Source organism: Ciconia boyciana, chromosome 9 (genome assembly GCF_034638445.1).
Source record: "Ciconia boyciana chromosome 9, ASM3463844v1, whole genome shotgun sequence".
NCBI classification, from domain to species: Eukaryota; Metazoa; Chordata; class Aves; order Ciconiiformes; family Ciconiidae; genus Ciconia; species Ciconia boyciana.
The window spans coordinates 45,134,950-45,152,729 of NC_132942.1; the positions used below are offsets into that span (position 1 = coordinate 45,134,950).

Sequence of the window (17,780 nt, forward strand, 5' to 3'; positions counted from 1 at the left end):
TCTCATTTTTGCAGTTCCTCCAAGTATCTTCCCCCCGTGTTAGTTTGTTGTCGGCATGTGGCCAACTGCTCGAGCTCAGCTACACCGGACTGCGAGTCAGCCTTGGGGCGAAGCTCGAGGTGCCCAAGTGCGCACAAACACATCCAGTCCTCACACTGCCATCCTGCCTTTCACCAAACTTGGAAACAAACTGAGTGTCAAGACTGCTGGGAAATTCAGAATTAAGGTTAAATGTTATCATCTGAAGCCAAGGGAAGTCACAGATAATGTACTCTTAAAAACACCTGAGCTCTGCCCCATAGAGCCCAAGCCTCCCTGCAAGATGCATGACAACTTTTAGACTAACAACTTCTCCTAATAACCACCAAAGCCTGCAAGTATTAAAACTGTCTAAGGGTACACGAGGAATTGATAGTGGCATGCCAGGTCCTTCTTTATGGCAGCTACAGCCGCCAGGAACAACAGATGCACTGTTCTGGGCTTATCAATCCTGAGAGACCACTCCTATCCTGCAAATCCTCCAAAATATTAACTACAGCCAGGACTAACTCCTCCAAGAGCTTCCCTGTTCTGTCATCGTGTCAGGGCTGCTCCCCTCCACAGACACAAGCCCGTCGTGATGGCGAGGCACAGGACCCACTCTCACGCTAGTGCTGCTCCCAGCCTTCCCCGGCGCCCCGGTGCTTCCGGCGAAGCCCACGTCGATACCAAAGGCAGTAGCAGGTGCCTGACCCAAGAACAGAGCTGGTCAGGTCATTGCTGCTTGTATATTATTGCAAGATAATACTGTATTTTTACATTATTGTATCATAGGATGAGTCCAGACATCACACTGAAACTCCATCAAAATCCAACAGTTGCTCTTCTAGATCAGACAAAACCCAACGTCTGCCATTCGCGGTGTGCACGCAGATGGTACAAAGCTGGGAACACCGGACATGGCCTCGACAGAACCCTCAGGCACACACTCTGTAGTTTAGATAACCACCAAAATACACATTTTGAAAAGTGAACTCCAGTGACGCAGGAAGGGCGTAAAAACTCTGCAGAGCACCTGCCCTCAGGCTGCAAGGTCCTTCTGCATTACAAAAGTGTCATCGCTCCCCCCATGCCACAGCACTGAAGACAACGCCAGTGACTGGCATCTCACGTCCCAAAACACTAACATCACTATTTGATGTCAAGCCATTGCAATTCTGCAATTTAAAGCTAGAAGTGAAATCCCAGCCCCAGACAACTCGGGGTACAGTAGGCAGTAGTCTGTCTGTCTGTCCTACAGTCGATGCCGTCTCCATGTTCCCGTGACTCCCACACGCCCACCACCAGCGCTGCCTCCAGACCACCTCTCCTGTGACCCTGATTACCAACAACCGCTCGACACCACAACTACCAAAGCCAGCCCACTTGGATTATTAATTCACTTGGACCAAAAAAATAAATAAATAAAAAATAAGAATCCATGGCAAGCTTTACTTGCAAAAGCAAACACAACAGCCTTTTACAGTGGCGATTTCCTAAAATAAATTGTACGCACGCCTGCCATCTCCTTTCCTCTTAGGAGGGGTTAACCCAGAAAGGTGAAGGCACACAAGCACATTGCTGTTTGATAGGGGAGACCCACGCACTGACTTCACCAGAAATAGCTATTGTGCTCCAAAGTCACCTCTAATATTGGTAACTATTTGAATTTAAATTTCAAATAAATTTAGATGAAAGATTAAAGAAAAGAATGTAATTTTGCCTTTCCAGCACTGTGGAAATGCTTGTCTTTTATAACGAGAGCGCCCATAAAAATAACAAGAGAGAAGATTTACACCCAAGCTCCTCAAAAAAAAAAAATCAAGAATGAATTACTGATTTTTGCAGCTACTTAGTGGTAGGAACAGATGGTTACAGGCAATAGTATTGACAACTTAACAAGCTACCACCCCCAAAGGTGAGCTTCTAAGTCTGTTCCAAATTCAAGAGTTAAAAGACATTACAGCTGAGACCACCGCTCTCGGGGGAAGCGGAGTATTTTAGCCAGTCCCACAGTGCTTCAGAAATCTGCTTTACTCGCTGCTGCGTTCTGCCAGGGCCCTCGCCGAAGGGCTGCGACTTCCCAAAATGCCCCGGCGCGGTGGCCTGCAGCCATCCGCCCGCACCCCAGATGAGCCTGGGCAGTGGTGAAGGCAGGCAACGCGGATTAAACAGTTCTGAGTAAAAGCAGAGCTTCCAGTATTCGTCTACCAAACCAAAGCCACTTCTGAGGACAGAAAAGCCAGGCGTGCCAGCTTCCCAAAACGCCCAGGCACAGAGAGAGGTTCCGGGAATTCAAGCCCCTCAGAGCCCCTGCCTCTGCCGCGGTGAGCACGGATGACAGCCTGCACCCCCTCGCTCGCTCGGATGTCCACAGCGAGACGCAGGTTTCTGCAAAACGCCCAAGAAATCCCTTCTCCCAGCTCCTGTACGTCTCCAGCACTTGGAAACAATTAGCCTGTCCAGTCTCAATCCAAGAGCAAAATACTAATTAAAACATGAACTTCTTAAATGCATTTCAATGACGTTACCTTTGAATTTCTGCTGGAGAAGTCCAGCAAACTACTATAAAACAGGGATAACATGCAGCGTTGCAAAAACTGTCAGAAGACCCGAGTTCTCAAGCATCTAATTAAGCCCGTAATGAATTGGATTGAGCCTGCAAATCTCAGCCCTTGTTGTCTTGTTCTTCTAAAATTAAAGCTCTGCCAAGAATTTAACCAAGGGAACAGAAATAATGATAACGCCTAGTCTCCATCTTCACACTCGACATTTAAGACTTACTTTTGAGAAGCATTTCCTGCTTTTATCAGAAGTCCCCTTCCAAAGAATATCAATAACGCATATCCATCAATTCTGCATTTGCCTGCACTAATAACAGCTTCCCCCTTTCACACACGCATATTGAAGAAACAGGCTGCACCTGCCCGTTAGTGTTAGACACTCCAGTGGTTCAGCCAAACCATCATCCATGCAAGGTTTCCATAAAATTCACGCTCCGTTTTTTCCGGCCGCTTTACACCACCAAGCAGCGATTCCCACCTCGGGGGTGTCAGGCAGCTGGCTCGTACCTGTCGGACACCGACTGTCCCACCTGCAGCTCCACTACAGATGCCCAAGTCCCTGATGCATCTCCCTCAGTATTCATGCAAGACGAATGCATTCCCCCAAACACCAACAACTACTTCCCCTCTTAAAGAACTTCAGGATTTGAGCGTCAAAAATCACCAAGCTCACAATTACCTACACTATTATTTAAAAGAGCAAAAGAGAAGGGAACAAGAGCGTCCTAAACTATTATTCATTCAAGAAGTACAATAGTGAGTCTGGTCTTATCAGCAGGCCTTTGGTCTGCAAGCTCCTTAGGGTAGGAACAGATTGCACACCTCTTGCTGCCAAATGCATCATCTGCACTTAATCATAGCATGATGGATATCTTCTGAAAACAAGCGGTTTCAGCCATATTTTGTGTAATCCTGCCATTTCACTCCAAAGCCTGTCATCTCGCACCCAGAGTGTCACTTCCTCAGGGCGGAGACCGTAACTTCATTCCCTTTCAAGAATGCACTTTGGTACTACACAAAACCCTCAGAAATAAGTAAAAGCATCACTCCAAACACTGCACCTCACTTTTGCAGTGAGCGTTTCTGCGTGCAAAGCCTCCCGCAACGTGACACACCGGAACCTGCCTGAATGCACTTTTACTTTCCGAAGAGATTGCACCCAGGAACGCCGTTGCACAGCGATGGAAGTGGTAACTGGCTGCTTACACACCCAATAACCTCCAGATTCTCTTCCCGAAATCGTGCCTCCGTGTGTCACCCGGGCTGTATGTCTCATAGGAGTCTTCCCTCATGAAATAACAGACTCTGCCAGTTACTGGAAATTATGATCCTGTGCACCGTCTATGTTACAAGCTTGTTTTAATGAACTTGTTCCTAAACGCAACTGTGATTTTTAAGTGTAGAGTACATCAGCTGATACAAATCTACGAAATCCAAACTCAAAACTATATGGTATTTTTTTAAAAATTACGATTTTTGTGGTCATAATGCAGCCCCTTCGGAGAATAAAATTATTCAAAAACAAGTAGAGTCAGAGGAAAAAAACCCAACCAGTTATTTTCCTTCTTTTTAGGTAATTATTGCCATGGCTTTGTCTAGTTCTAAACAGGAGATGAGCGGAAGGAGGACAAGCGTTGCATTTGGTTGTGGGTTGCTCTTACCAAGAACTTCCTTCTGCATCACGAACACACAGATCTGAATTACACCCAAAGAAACAAGTCAAGCAAGACATTTTTCAAAGTTTCTGCTTAGCTCAGCTCTGTTCATGAAAGGTGCTGTATTGTGCACATGGGCCAGGTTAGCTTATTAGCAGTGGAAAGGTTCGTGAAAGCGAATTAATGTAAGTGTTCCACTCTCTAACGTCTGACATGCAAGAAAGGAGCTTCCCTACCTACACTTCTAAAAGGTATGTTCAAACCGAGGGCATGTAGGTGGCATCTGCCAGAAGTGGCATGTGAATAACATTGGCAATTTAACCAATTCTGATAAAATACAGAGAACTGTAAAAGCAGCAATTCAAACACTCAAATCAAATGCTTACGCTGAGATTACACCTGAGAATCCAGCTCCTTCATTGGGGTAGAGGGAAGGATTTGAAATCTCTTTTCTGCAGGTGTCAGAGGTGTTTTGCGTGCAAAAACTCAAGCCCCTTTGACCAACGAAGAGATCTAGGCTCACAATAAAGCCACCTCTGTTTAACCTCTGCTTACGGTGAAGATACAGCTTCAAAAATTAAATTTAGATTATATACAAAATGGACAAACAGAAAAAGCTTACCACTCCTAATGGCCATGGAAACCCACCTCACATTCACACAGGTACGACAGTGCACGAGCGCCGTGCCAGAGACGAGCACTGGGTGAACTGGTGAGCTCCCCACCAGCACAAACCCAAACTGCCTCATCTGAAACACTCCAGGCAAACCTGCACCTGAAGAGCCACCCAGCTGCTTTAAGGCACTTCCAAAATCTAAATTTTTCCGAGAAAAAGGGCTCCACCATTTCAGGGGTGGGGTGAGGTAAGGACTACAGCAAAAGTCAGTCAAACCCACAAGCCACACAGCTCCACTTCTTTACTGTTACATGAGACTATTAATCCCACTTGCACATGGCTTCCCCTCCCCAGGCCCTGCTTCATAACACATCAGCTTCTTGCCCCAAAAGCCAACGCTTCCACACCATACCCCAGAACCACACGGAAAGCCTCGCTGCTCAGCTCACTGTGACCAACGTGCTAAAGAAAAAAATGTACGCTGCACTTCTGTTGCTTTATCTTGCAACCCCTCTAATTTGGAAGGGATAAGAATTGAAACGTGGAAAAAAGCCTGGAAACTCAGAAGAACACTTCTATGCAAAGAAATATCTTCCTTGTGGAATACTAAGATCTATTTCCCCCAAAGCAGTAAAAATTGAAAACTGTACATGAACATGAATAGAAAAATAACAAGCAGTTAAGTAAAGTCATGTTCCACCTAAACAACGCTACCATTATTGCAGCATCTGACTTTGAGGACAATTCAATCCTGGAAGCACGTATTGTAATTGTTTTTCCACTACGGGCCTCCGCTTTACAATTGTATCCTTCTCGGGAGGTCAGAACGAGGCACGGCTGCAGCTCTGAAAAGCAATTCTGTTTAGCAGCACTACCTTATTAATTCTTTTAATCTTACACCTACATATTCATTATGAAGTCCGTAAAATACCAGTGCCAAAACCACCATCAAAAGCCGCCGCAATCTCTCTGCTGCTCGGAGAAAGCCTTGACCCTTCTGCTTCCCTAATGAAGATGTCGGGAAATGTGAATCACACCAGCTGTCGGCTCCGGCGCTGCAAACCCATCGAGTCAGCGAACCCCAGAACGAGCCCCGTGCGATGCAGCCATTTCTTGCCGTCAACAAGTAAAAAGAAGCTACCGTGATGAACCCGGCTTTTTTCGAGCAAACCTTTCAAAGCAGTTTAGTGAGAAAATACCTGTCCTACTCATTGTGGCGTGAGTGCCGCCGCGTTGCAGCCATTCAGGCTACGTGAAGCCGGCATCTCAGGCAGTCGACTGAACTCCGTTCTTCTCCGCCCATTTAGACGGGACCTCTGCTGTTATTACTATGGAAAGCTGGCGGGGGGAAACAAAACAACAGAACACAAAAAAACCAAGTCTGTTTTAGAGAACTGAGGGTAGCAATGTTTGTAGCAACTCCTGCATTTCGCAATAAAAGAGCCATCTACCAAAATGGAGAAATCTCAGACTTTCATAACACTTCCTGCAGTGGAACAGGCCCTCTGCTCCCTCCCCACAACGTACCACAGCACTTCTGGTCCTCCAGCTGCGCCAACGCAACTACTTCTGGGTCAGCAGATCACGCCACAATCTACACAAACCTCTAAATATTTATATTTTATTTAAATGCAGAGCATCTTGGTGATCAAGTTAACAGCACACCATCACAAACAGTGGTATTGGCACACGTGACGGGAACAAACCTCCTCCCAGGGACAGAAACACCCTGCATCAGGTTTGCAACCGAAGGGAAGAGCACGGTGGACGCCCTCCGAGTCCCTTTCTGGCACCGAAGCTTTATTTCCATTAGCCAAGCTATGAAATGTGGAACGCATCATCAGAAGAGAGCAAACACAGCAGGATCTTCCTACAAAGGTAAGCCTGGTCCTGAAGATCAGGCTCCTCAGCCTCTTTCAACGGGGAATCGAGGCAGCATCCTTTACAGCAGGTTACACGCTGGTACACACAAGTTGCTTGAGGAGGAAGAAAAAACCCCAAACAGCCAGTTTTGTGCCCCAGTGGTTTTTCAGTCACAGATTTGCAGCAAGGACAACCTCATTCCCGTAGTCACAAATGGATGGGTGACAAAAGCCGAGCACTTTCGCCATACACCACCTTCTCCCCAGCCAAGCCAGGAGGTGGCACATCACCACTCTGACAGTTCGGCACACGGGTACCGAGGCACCCCAGGGTTTTACCTACCCACAGCACAAGGAGTTAAAGATGACAAGGACCCGCTTTTAGAACGGCTGCCTTTTAGGATGAGAGGGTTTTAACTCAAGCTTGGGCCAGACATTAATTCTGTTCAATCCTTGGGCTACTCGGAGGATGGCATAAACTGCTCATCGGTGCGCTGGTGGATACCTGCGTGATAAACTGCAGTGACCACGTATGCCGTAGCCTCCCACCAGCACAAAGCCTGTGAATTCACCTCTGCAGAGAGTTTCAGAACATGCCAGGTTTGGGTCATTTCTTTCAGCCAACACTGGAGGATTTTGATCTTCTCCCCTTGTGCCAACGTCTCCATACTGCAATGGCCCAGGAATGGAACTATTAGATGCCAGACCAACAGGCATTTTAAGTAATGCAATAGCCTGTCTTTGCAGAGCAGCGGATAAAAGCTTACTTTACTGGAAAAGGTGACTTAACTATCATCTCCCAGGGCTCACAAAACCCACAAAGCAAAATCACTCTTTTTTTTCAGAAGTCAGAGAAACATCTAACTTCATAGTACTTCTTTCTACACCGTGTGAATGTTTTGTCACATCATACCTCCTCAGCCTTCATCTGTCAAGTTTTTCCATCCACAGTTTCAGCTAGACCCGTAACCAACATAGCATGGCCTTACAGAAACCAAGTACAAAACATCCAGAGAGAAAAGGGCTGAAGATGGAGAAAAGCGTATGTGGCAAATTTTTCTAAAGGGCAGCTACCATAGCAATGTAGTGCATAATTTAAGCTCTCGGTAATAATCCTAAAAGATATTAGTGGCCAAAAGGCAGGTGATGTAGAGAGAAGGCCCTGGAGAGGTGCAGCCTGCCATAATGCTCTATAATCTGTCAAGAAGCGAGTCATTTTGCCCAGTGGGCAAGTATACTGCGCAAATACATTCGAATGTTTAGTAAGTTTTCATTTAAGTGAAAGGTACTGCAATTAATACTATTCTGTTTTTAAAAGTACGGTTTGCATTCAAAAAAGCAAAACAAATTCAAAAAAATTTTGAATTTACTTCAAAATTCTGAATGAAAAATCTTCATGCTGAACTATGAAATACAGTAGGTAGTAAACAACCTGTTTCATAATTGACATTAGGATTCAGCTCAGTTTTCCAGAGGACTGCAGAGCACCCATTAAGGAAAGAGCTACTGCATACTACAGCAAAAGGTCTCACACTTCATACGCTTTAATTACTTAGCTGCAGCAGGGGAGAGTTACTGATGCCTAGTCTGTTTTGTTTCACTGTGAAAGGCTTCTACTGCTATTAATATCCACCAAGGGAAACTGAAATAACATCTTGTCTCCATCTGAATACCTTGCAATTATGGACAAACTAAATTGGAATTATTATGGACAAACTAAACACAAAGATCCACCCCCCCACGAAAGAAACCTACCAGCTTGCAAAGCCACCTGATAGAGCAGACCGATATTTCTACATAGAGTAACTCTCCTTCAATAACGGCCTTTATCATAACGACAATTTCAACACAAATAATCCCACTGCAGCATAAACCAAGAGGTCAGCCAAGTACCCGAAGCCCCACGGCAGAACCAACGCACTATAGGTTATCCATTGAGAGCCTTCTCCACAGTGTTTCTGGGCGTGCTGAGGATGACCTTCAACTCTGCCGTGCTGAGCTTCCCCTCCATAACGCTGCCACGACACACGCTGCAAAGCTGAGCTCACGGAGAGCAGCGAACAACAGCTTATTCAGCTTGCAACACACCAAACTGCCCGTGCTGCAGAAAAAAACAGCAAGAACAAACTCCTTCCTACCAGCTACATCGATATCATTTTGCTTGCCAGAGGACAGCACCGACCTCTCTCATCCACTCTCAAAACGCTCAGGGAAAAATCTTTCCCCCCCCTAAATTCTACTCTAGGATAGCCTATTATTTCTACATCTGCTAATGCTACCAAAAAGTTGAATCCTAACACTGCATCAGACTGTAGTCTCAGCATATTGGGAGGTTTCTCTGGCCCAAATGAAACGCAGGTACCATCTGTTTCAATTGTACCTAATCACAAGGAGACGTAACATTGTGAAACTGGCACTTTTTAGGAACCTTTTTTAAAAAAAAAAAAAAAAAAGACAGACATTTTGAAAGTGAAGACAAAGAAAGAGGACCGTGCTATACCAGAGGTAGGAGGGTACTTAATACTCAGCAGGCAACTGCACCAACAAGCTAGGCAGTCTGCTGGACAAACCAGTGCTGGAACTGCCCCCACCGGAAAGTTAACTTCTGCTTTCACTGAAGTCAGAGAAAAACTTCTACATTTGAAATGATATGAAAGTGAAAGGGCATCTCAGAACGAAGGACATTTCCGAAGATATTCTTGGTTAGTACCTTTAAGTTATTCCATGGAAGTTTGCAATTTTTACCTTCAAATTTCAGAAAATAAAGAAAAATTTAAAAAAAACCAAACCCAAACCACAAACACATCGGCATGGACACAAGCACTTGTTAGCAATAAAACAGAAAACTGGGACAGAAGCAAGGTAAATATTTACCGATTCCATAGTTGAAAGCTGTTGTTAGCAGGACATATATAAAAATCCAACAGAGGTGTGTCCCAAAAACGCTGTGTAATCTGAAAAACACAGGAATCAGTTCATTAGAAAATTAAAACACACAATTTAATTTTATTCACGACAAGCATACTATATTTGCGTACATGAAGGCTACTAACTACAAATCCTTGCCTAATCCAGAAATAAACTTCCTGATAACGAGTCTGCACAAACAGAAAACTAAAAGACATTGTGGAAAGCTCAGCAGAGCATCAACCAAGTTCCATAACTTTCTGATAATAGATTTAAAAAAAAAAAATTTACTCGTCTCAAGGTTTCTGTAACTATCTGTGTGGTTTTACAGTCATTTTATTTACTAAAAAAGTTATGTCACCCCCCCAACTGTGAGCAACTCATGACCGACGGACTACGCAGGGAACGAGTGAACTGCCCACGGCGTGCCACCAGATGCCCTGTGCCGGTAATTCACTTTCTTGAACAGCTTACGTGGAATTACCCACCACACAAGCGTTTTCTTTTTAGGCATACCTTTGGATCCTTGCCTGAATAGCAGTTAATCTATTACAAACCTCTAACTTTTTCTTTATTTCTTTAAACAGCTCTTGCTGCACCTTTCAAGGATATTTTTCCAGCTACAGATTCCCAAAGTGAAATTTCCGACGCCAGGCAGGAACCAGCAGGAGCTCTCGGCACCCAAGGCAAAGGGGAATTACATTAATTAACCGGGCGGCTGAACTGGTACATAAAAGGGTTGGCAGACGGTTCCGAGTCCAAAACCCCGTACCTGAACTCTTCACCACTCCTCACGACAGAGGAACGCTCAGCTGCGCGGCGTGAGCTGTCTCAGGTGACTGTCACGCCAGTGCCGGCAGAAACCCGACTTGCCTGACAAGCGTCAGGGCTGCAGCTAAAGCCGGCCGATCTCATGAGTCACCCAGCTCTGCCTGCACGCCTGACAGCACGCTCGCTCAGAAATAAATTTCTCTCCCAGTCAGAGCAAATTAGTCTGTTCCAGATGAGATCTCCACGAAAGTCACTATCGTTTTTCAGGTGATCTGGCCTGCTCCCCGGCTGCAGAGGCGACAAGTTTTGGACAGCACAGCTCAGCAGGAGCCCGTACAAGTCACACGAGCAAGGGCAAGCCTGAACTACAAATAAGCATGTTTGAGGGTTTGCAATGTGGAAGACCAGAGAGCTTGGGCAGAGCCGCATGTAAAACCCTGTCTTATCCCAGATTTTTTACGTCCATGATGAACCAAAACACCTCCTGATATCCGCTCAGCATGAGCAGGTTCTTACTTCTACCTGTAAGGGACCTGTAAATATGGGAAGAGTCAACGTACGCTCTAAGCAAAACCGCAGAATTTCTTCAAAACATGCATTAGATGTGTAATAGCAATACCTGAGCTTCTGCCTCGCTTCCACAGAGAAGCAGCTCAATAAAGGAGCTTTGCACAAAGAAATAAGCTGATGATGCACTGCAGACTACAACCGCTAACGCTCGGCTGTGTCGGGCGAGCAGCAGTAACCTGACGCGCAGGCACTGCGCCTTCCCCGCTCCGACTGGAGTTATTCTGGTCCGCACAAACAGGTTAAAGGGTTAATTGCCAACTCCACGCACTGCTCGCTGCCAAACTCCCCGCTCCAAATCCCGTGTCCCTTCTGATTTCTGTAAGCCACACCGAGAGACACAATGACCAACCCCTGTTCCAGATGAGAACGGAAAATTTGGATTTCTTCCAAATTACCTTTTCTTCTAAAAGGAGAAGTCCTAAAAAACAGTTTTATACTCAAAAATTCACATATATAAAGTTACAAGTGGGGAACGACAAAGTACAAAATGTGTTCTTTTCAGCAAAACTAAATACCGCTTTTATTTGCTTGCTCCGTTCACAGCTGCCCCTTACTAAGCACTAAAGACTCCCCAACTCACACAGACCACCTTAACTCCTAGGACCTTCGCATACTGGTCCTCCTCCTCCTCCTCGTCACACTCTGCTGCTTGTGTTCTTTTTCTAAAACCTCTCACACTGACGCCTCTACCATGGAGCTCCTTTGGGGCAGACAACCACTACTTTTTAAACCTTCTTTTAATCTATTATTATTCCCCCGAATTCCACCTCCACGACTTTAAGGCCCAGCTCCCTCGTACCATGCTCCAGAGTGCAACGCTTCTTTAAACAGCAACAGATTTAGTTTCCCATAATCTTTTCACAACTTAGCAGCCAACAGGACTGGCCTACGTAGACCTCGTGACATGCAGTTCAATTTTATACTTGCTTGCTGCCCGTCACCTTACAAGCCGCTCCTCTGATGGAGCTGGATTTGGACACCTGCCTTCCACCGGGACGGTCTTTAGAGAACCGTCCACAAGAGACCCCGAGGCTAATGGGGACAGAAATACGGCAGAGAAGACTGGCAACCCTGGGAGAGCCTCGTTTGTTTTGAGAAACTTTCACTCCCTGATGAAAAATTGAAGATGTCCAGATGAGCAACACAGCTGCATCCAGGGTAGAGCTGCTACCAGCTAAGCTAAGGAAAGTCTTGGGAACCACAGTGAAAAGGAACAGGCAAGATAAAACCAAAAAACCCAAAGGAACACGTATGGGCACACGGTCCTGACTCAAAGAAAGAAAATCCTGCAGCAGGGAAATTTTTCCAGACGAGCAAAAGGGAAACAAATGAAAGTTTGCTGACATTTTTCTTTCAAAAGAGCAAAGGAGATAAAGACATACAGCTACCTCATGGTTTTTTCCAAGGCGAGTGAGTCCTGGGGCACTGAAGGATCCCCTGATGGGGAACGGCAGTCCTACGGAGTACGATGACAACACTTGCACAGCATCTTTTCCAGCATGATTCTCCTACTCCTTGAACACCCTTCTTCTCCATAATAAAAGTCACAACTCTAATTAGAGCTATCCACTTAAACAGCAATCAAAGATAAACTGGGGAAAACAAGCTGAACTTCCAACTACATTATCTGGAAAATGAGTAGTGCTACTTGCTGACAGCAGTAACTATGATCAATTGTGAACAAAATTATCATACAAGTCTACAGAAACCCTGTCCCATGACACAATTTTGAAGATCTATTTACATCTGCTTCCTGGCCTGCGTATAGCAATTTTATTCATCACTTAGCTCGCATATAAAATATATATTAAGTATTGTAACACTGACATAGTGACCACATATGAGCCAAGTAACTTTCACAACAAACAGTGCACCATTTTTTAATGAAATCATTATCAAATTACCCATGAAGTACAGCAAATACTTCAGCAGAAGATGCCCACCACCCAGCTCATGGGCAAAACCTGACTGGCTATATGTATTCAAGGTCACCCCCACAACGTTCCTGTTGTGCAGAATCCAACACTTCAATTTAAAACTACCTTCACTCCCAAAAGCCTAAATTATAATTAATAATGTTAGACACATTTATCCATCCAATTTTCTTAGCTTTAGTCTGATGAAAATATATCACAAACTAACATTACTACCCTTGTTTTCCCCTCCGTAAGCTCACAACGCTGACCGTTGGACACCGCTCCGACGCGCGCCAAGCTAGCCGCAGCTACACAGAAACCATTTTGCAATGCAAAATGGCAGACATTCGTTTTTCCTTTGCATTGAAATGGTAGTATAAATACCAAATAATTAAGTATTCAAGGTGACCAGATTCTGGTTTAAAACAGGCTCAGTATTTCAAGACCTGTGATGCTTTACTTTATATTAACATGAAGTAATTTGGAAACTCTGAGTAAGCAGACAGTTCCATTAAAAAAAAAAAAAAGTGTTTCAACCTAAGTTCTCCCAGCAACTCCTGTTCTTTAACACGTAGTCCTCAGCAGTTCCCCACTGATTAGTTATTGATTCCTCTTGCTGCACTCCCAGACAGATCAGTAAACTTCAGATTTAGAGCACACGGTGCAACTTTTCCTAGCGCTCGCTGAAAAAATTGGGAATTAAGTAATTCAAACTTCTTTAATAAAGGGGTATCTCCTAACTACAGAAATCAGTATCTGAAGATGGAAAATGCTTTACAATCGCCAGATGTGACCTGAAAAAACACAGTATGCTTGCATTAAGATTAACTATAGACTATTTACATGAAAGCAGCTCAGGCAGGCGGCTGAGATCTGGCAGGGGAACGCTAACTGGTTCCAGTAGTGAGGCAGGAGGTGGCTTCATAGACTGATGTCAGCCGTAAATGAATAAAACCGGACCGGTTCTGTACAGATGCAGAGCCACTTAGGAGGGTCTCTATGAAAAATGTGTTCAAGATTCAACAATTTTATACATCTAGATATTTCTACATTTGATCAACTGAATGCAGAACAGGTTCTACTTAAATCTCCATTTTACAGGGAGTAGGAAAGAAGCCGTCTGCTGAAGTCTCATTTCAAGCAATCAAGAGGCCAACCTCCCACAAGCAAGTACTTGTTTTCCTATTAGTGCTTCTTTGAAGCAAAAAGTTGTATTTTGATTTAAAGACAGACTTGCATCAATTCAGATCTTATGGTGATCCAGAACTAAGAAGCGTAACAGGATATCAGTATGAGATTTAGATTCTGGTTTAGACCAACTTCTGAATGGAAAAAATCTCCAGGGAGTAGGATAGCCTTTTTCCACAGCACTCATCTGCTTCCCTCAAAATAATTTCAGGGAGAGACAGAATTTCAATGAGGCATCTCTCTGAGGGCCTCAATACAAATATACACTGGGGAACGCACAGGACACCCATGAGCTTACATTTTCAGATAAGCTCCGTTACCTCAGATACAGAACTCAAGGAGGTACGAGTACAACAAATTTGGAGGGAGGGGAAACGTAGAAACGTTTTCCAGCGCACTCCACAGGCATGCTCCGAACAGCTCGGCGAGACTGCACAGCTTTACACAGCACCCTGTACGCAAACACTGGTCTTTCACCCTGCTGAAATGATGACAGAGGCTTATTCTCAGAAATTGTAAAATCACGTTACAATTCAAGAATCTGATAAAATGGAGGCGGGGGGGAGAATCCATATGCAGACAGCACTACAAACCCCACATACTTCTTATCGACTACATGCCTTCCAGGAATATTTGTAGGTACCTTCTGCAACAACAGGGATTCTATTCCTGCCTGGTTACAGCACCCAAGTTGGTTAAGAACCCAGACGACAAGCGCTGGAGTTCAGGGAAGAAATCAAAGTGCCACATACACAGAAGCGATGCAGGAATTACCGCCTCTGCTCCTTTCCATAGGTTTTGCTCACAGCCCCTTGAGAGCCAAGAACAGTCCTGCCCACCGCAGCACCAAAAGCTTCCCTCTGGCCCCTCGAGGGGACGTACGGCTAATAAAGATCATCAGATTTGTGGCAATTTCACTCAAGAGCCTGGAAAAGCACATCCAGACCACTCTACACAGCTCAGGATTATTTAGAAAGAGAAGGAAAAAGGAGAAGCGTCGTACCGGAGATCTGAAGGGGGAGAGAAAGACTTGGTTCCAAGAAATACGCAGAAATTGGATAAATAACTTGCCTTTAACTGAAATGCCCTGCATCCTATCAGTAGCTTACAGACCAACCATCTCCCAATACACGTACGCTGAGCACGCTGCGGTGTTCAACAGGACCAGAGTCACACTCGCTCACGCGTGCAGCCGCTCCTACGCTTTCAGAAGACATTTCCAGTAGCGGTGTGAGCTACAGAAAGTGCCTTTCACTGGAGTCTACAAAGCAGCAAATGTTTCTGCAGCAATCATGATAGCCAGCTACGCTCATGCAGTACCAATTACTGAAGTGAAAAACCAAAGTGCAGAGAGAATTCCACTAGTGCTTAAAAAAAAAAAGAAAAAACAACTTTCAGTATGTTTGATTCTGACAAAACTGTAGCATCAAGTAAAATTTAATTTGATAACTTTCAGAAACTAAGTAGGTAATATATTCTTGGTCTCAAAGTTCCTTTATTTTGCCCTGCAGACAATATGCATGCTGAGATCTACATTTTTTTAAAGCTCCTGTCATCTTTGCCACTTGATAAAAACACAAAATAACCTGATACTGTCCTCAAAAACACAGATCAAGATACTTTTGTGTGGGCTGAAGAGCCTAAGGCTCAATTTATCCCACCAAAACAAGCATGAAGGAAAGGAAAAATGTGGTTCCTGTGGAACCAAATTCTCCCTTAAGTGTTTTAATTGAAAGCCTGACATGGATAACACAGTCCACAAGAAACTGGGGGTTGACAATAGTCTATATTCAGGAATGACTAAACTGTTTAGAGACCTCCAGGGAATGAAAAGAATCCAGGATCTGTGATGTCAAATAACTCATTTCAATGTGTTTCAGGTATTTCTCAAGATCTGTGCTTTTTTCAGCTCATTAAATGACACCAGTTACAGTATTTACACTCGGACATAACAATCGGACTCAGCTTCCATCACCAATATTCCTGGCTGACCCCGAGGAATTACTGCACACCGTTGTTGTCTACTTTATACATACTCCAAACATCATGCTTGCAAGGAGAACGGGAAACGATGCTTGTGTACGGTACATTTCTATGTCTCCTTTTATAGAAATGAGACTTGAGAAGTTCAAATAAAAATTCTGTGGTTCACATCAGTAGGTCAAAAGACAATATAAAAGTGTTTAACTATTTTTATGTTTGAATTGCATTAAACTAAAAAACTAATTATCAGCAGAAGCCTAATGTTTCACTGAGTTTAAGTCTTGCAAAGACACAACAGGCAGTTGAGCAATAAACTCTGAAGTTACTGGACATTCCAACTTTATTATTGGTCACCTGCTCATATTTGACATTTCAAGTTCTCCGTCCCTCAAGAATATCTCGAAATTCCTAACTCCTAAAATTACATATCACTTCTCCTGGAAAGATCCATGAAAGCAGCCTGAAAGGTACTTGGCAGGGTAAAAAACTGGAGCTGTCAGAAGAGTCCCAGCTCCCAGCACAACCTGAAAGCTTAAATCACTGAAGTAACTCGTTTTTTCTTGGCGTGATGTGGCAGAAGAGCAAAGCAAGCCTGAACAGTTTCCACTGAACCAGATTTTTCAATTCTGTGCACACAATTAAGAGTTCTGGAAATACACAAGCATGTTCCCTCATCTCTCCTCCTTCACCCTTACCACCCTTCTGTGGCTTCTCTGATGAGTGGAAAGTATTAAGTCAAAATACAGTTTCTGCAATTTCCTTAACCAACCTTGGACTGAAGCTCAAGGCTACAGCTTGCCCTTCTGTACCAGCAAGCAGAGACAAGACCCAGTCTGCCGGTCTGGAGGACACACTGTTTTCCATGCTATGATTTAGCCTGTGTAAGTTAAAAAAAACCCTCCCCTAGTTTTAAAAAACGTTAACTACCTTAAAGATTATGCACTTTTATCAGCAAACGGATAAAGAAGTCTTAACTATACTAGCAACGTTTGCCTTGTAACAGCATTAACGTACATCAAGTGGCCATGTCTGTCATGGACGGAAATAAGAAAAGGGTCAGGCACCCAAAAATGGTTCTCCACTGTCACTTCAGCAGCCTAGGAAGCTACAGGCATCCTTGCTTGTCAGCCCCAAGGCTTCCAAACAATCCTCCAGACCCTTACCATTTTTCTTTTTTAGAGCTCCAATATAAAATATAATTACCTAAGACTGCTGGGTCTTTCCAGCCTGGTTGAATCTCTTCCAAAAAGACGCATAATCAGGCTCATTTCCTTATTAAATGATCTGCACATGCAAAGCAAAGATCCACTGTCTTGCTTTGGAAGAACATGTCGTTATTACTGGTACACAGCAAAAAGGAATACATACGTTAAGCACGACAGAATGGGTTTCCGAGAAAACCATCAGCAGAGAACAGCAGCATCATATCTACTTTCAAACAACCTGAACTGGTTAGCTACCCAGCCATAAAATTCAACAGCAAAATGTACAGAACCCTCAAGCTGTTTATTTCAGTGTAGCCGTAGTATAGCCGTTTGGAAGAGGCACAGGATGCACAATGGTGTGGCTATTCAAAGCAGAACTGTTCCGTGATTATTTTTAGTTCACATGAAAACGAGAAGAAATTGTAACCTCCACATCCTAAACATGTGCTGAGCCCTATCTGAAAAGTAGGAAATTTCCAATCCAATTATTCTATAGTCAGATAACACAAAGACAGTATAACTAGC

At 44.2% G+C, this 17,780-nt stretch overlaps 1 protein-coding gene across 3 annotated transcripts in view; it reads right to left on the reverse strand.

The window, feature by feature from the left end:
- The window catches only part of ANKRD11 (ankyrin repeat domain containing 11), a 160,311-nt gene that overhangs the window by 123,663 nt on the left and 18,868 nt on the right, over positions 1 to 17,780 (reverse strand). The window contains exon 2 of one of the 3 annotated variants that reach the window (XM_072872559.1): positions 9,590 to 9,669. Coding sequence is in view for 1 of the 3 variants with exons in the window: in XM_072872561.1 (XP_072728662.1) it covers positions 9,590 to 9,598 (9 nt within the window). In the remaining 2 variants the exon portion in view is untranslated. Of the gene's footprint in view, positions 1 to 9,589; positions 9,670 to 17,780 lie in introns of those variants that run through there. The other 2 variants (XM_072872560.1, XM_072872561.1) reach the window with 2 other exon arrangements.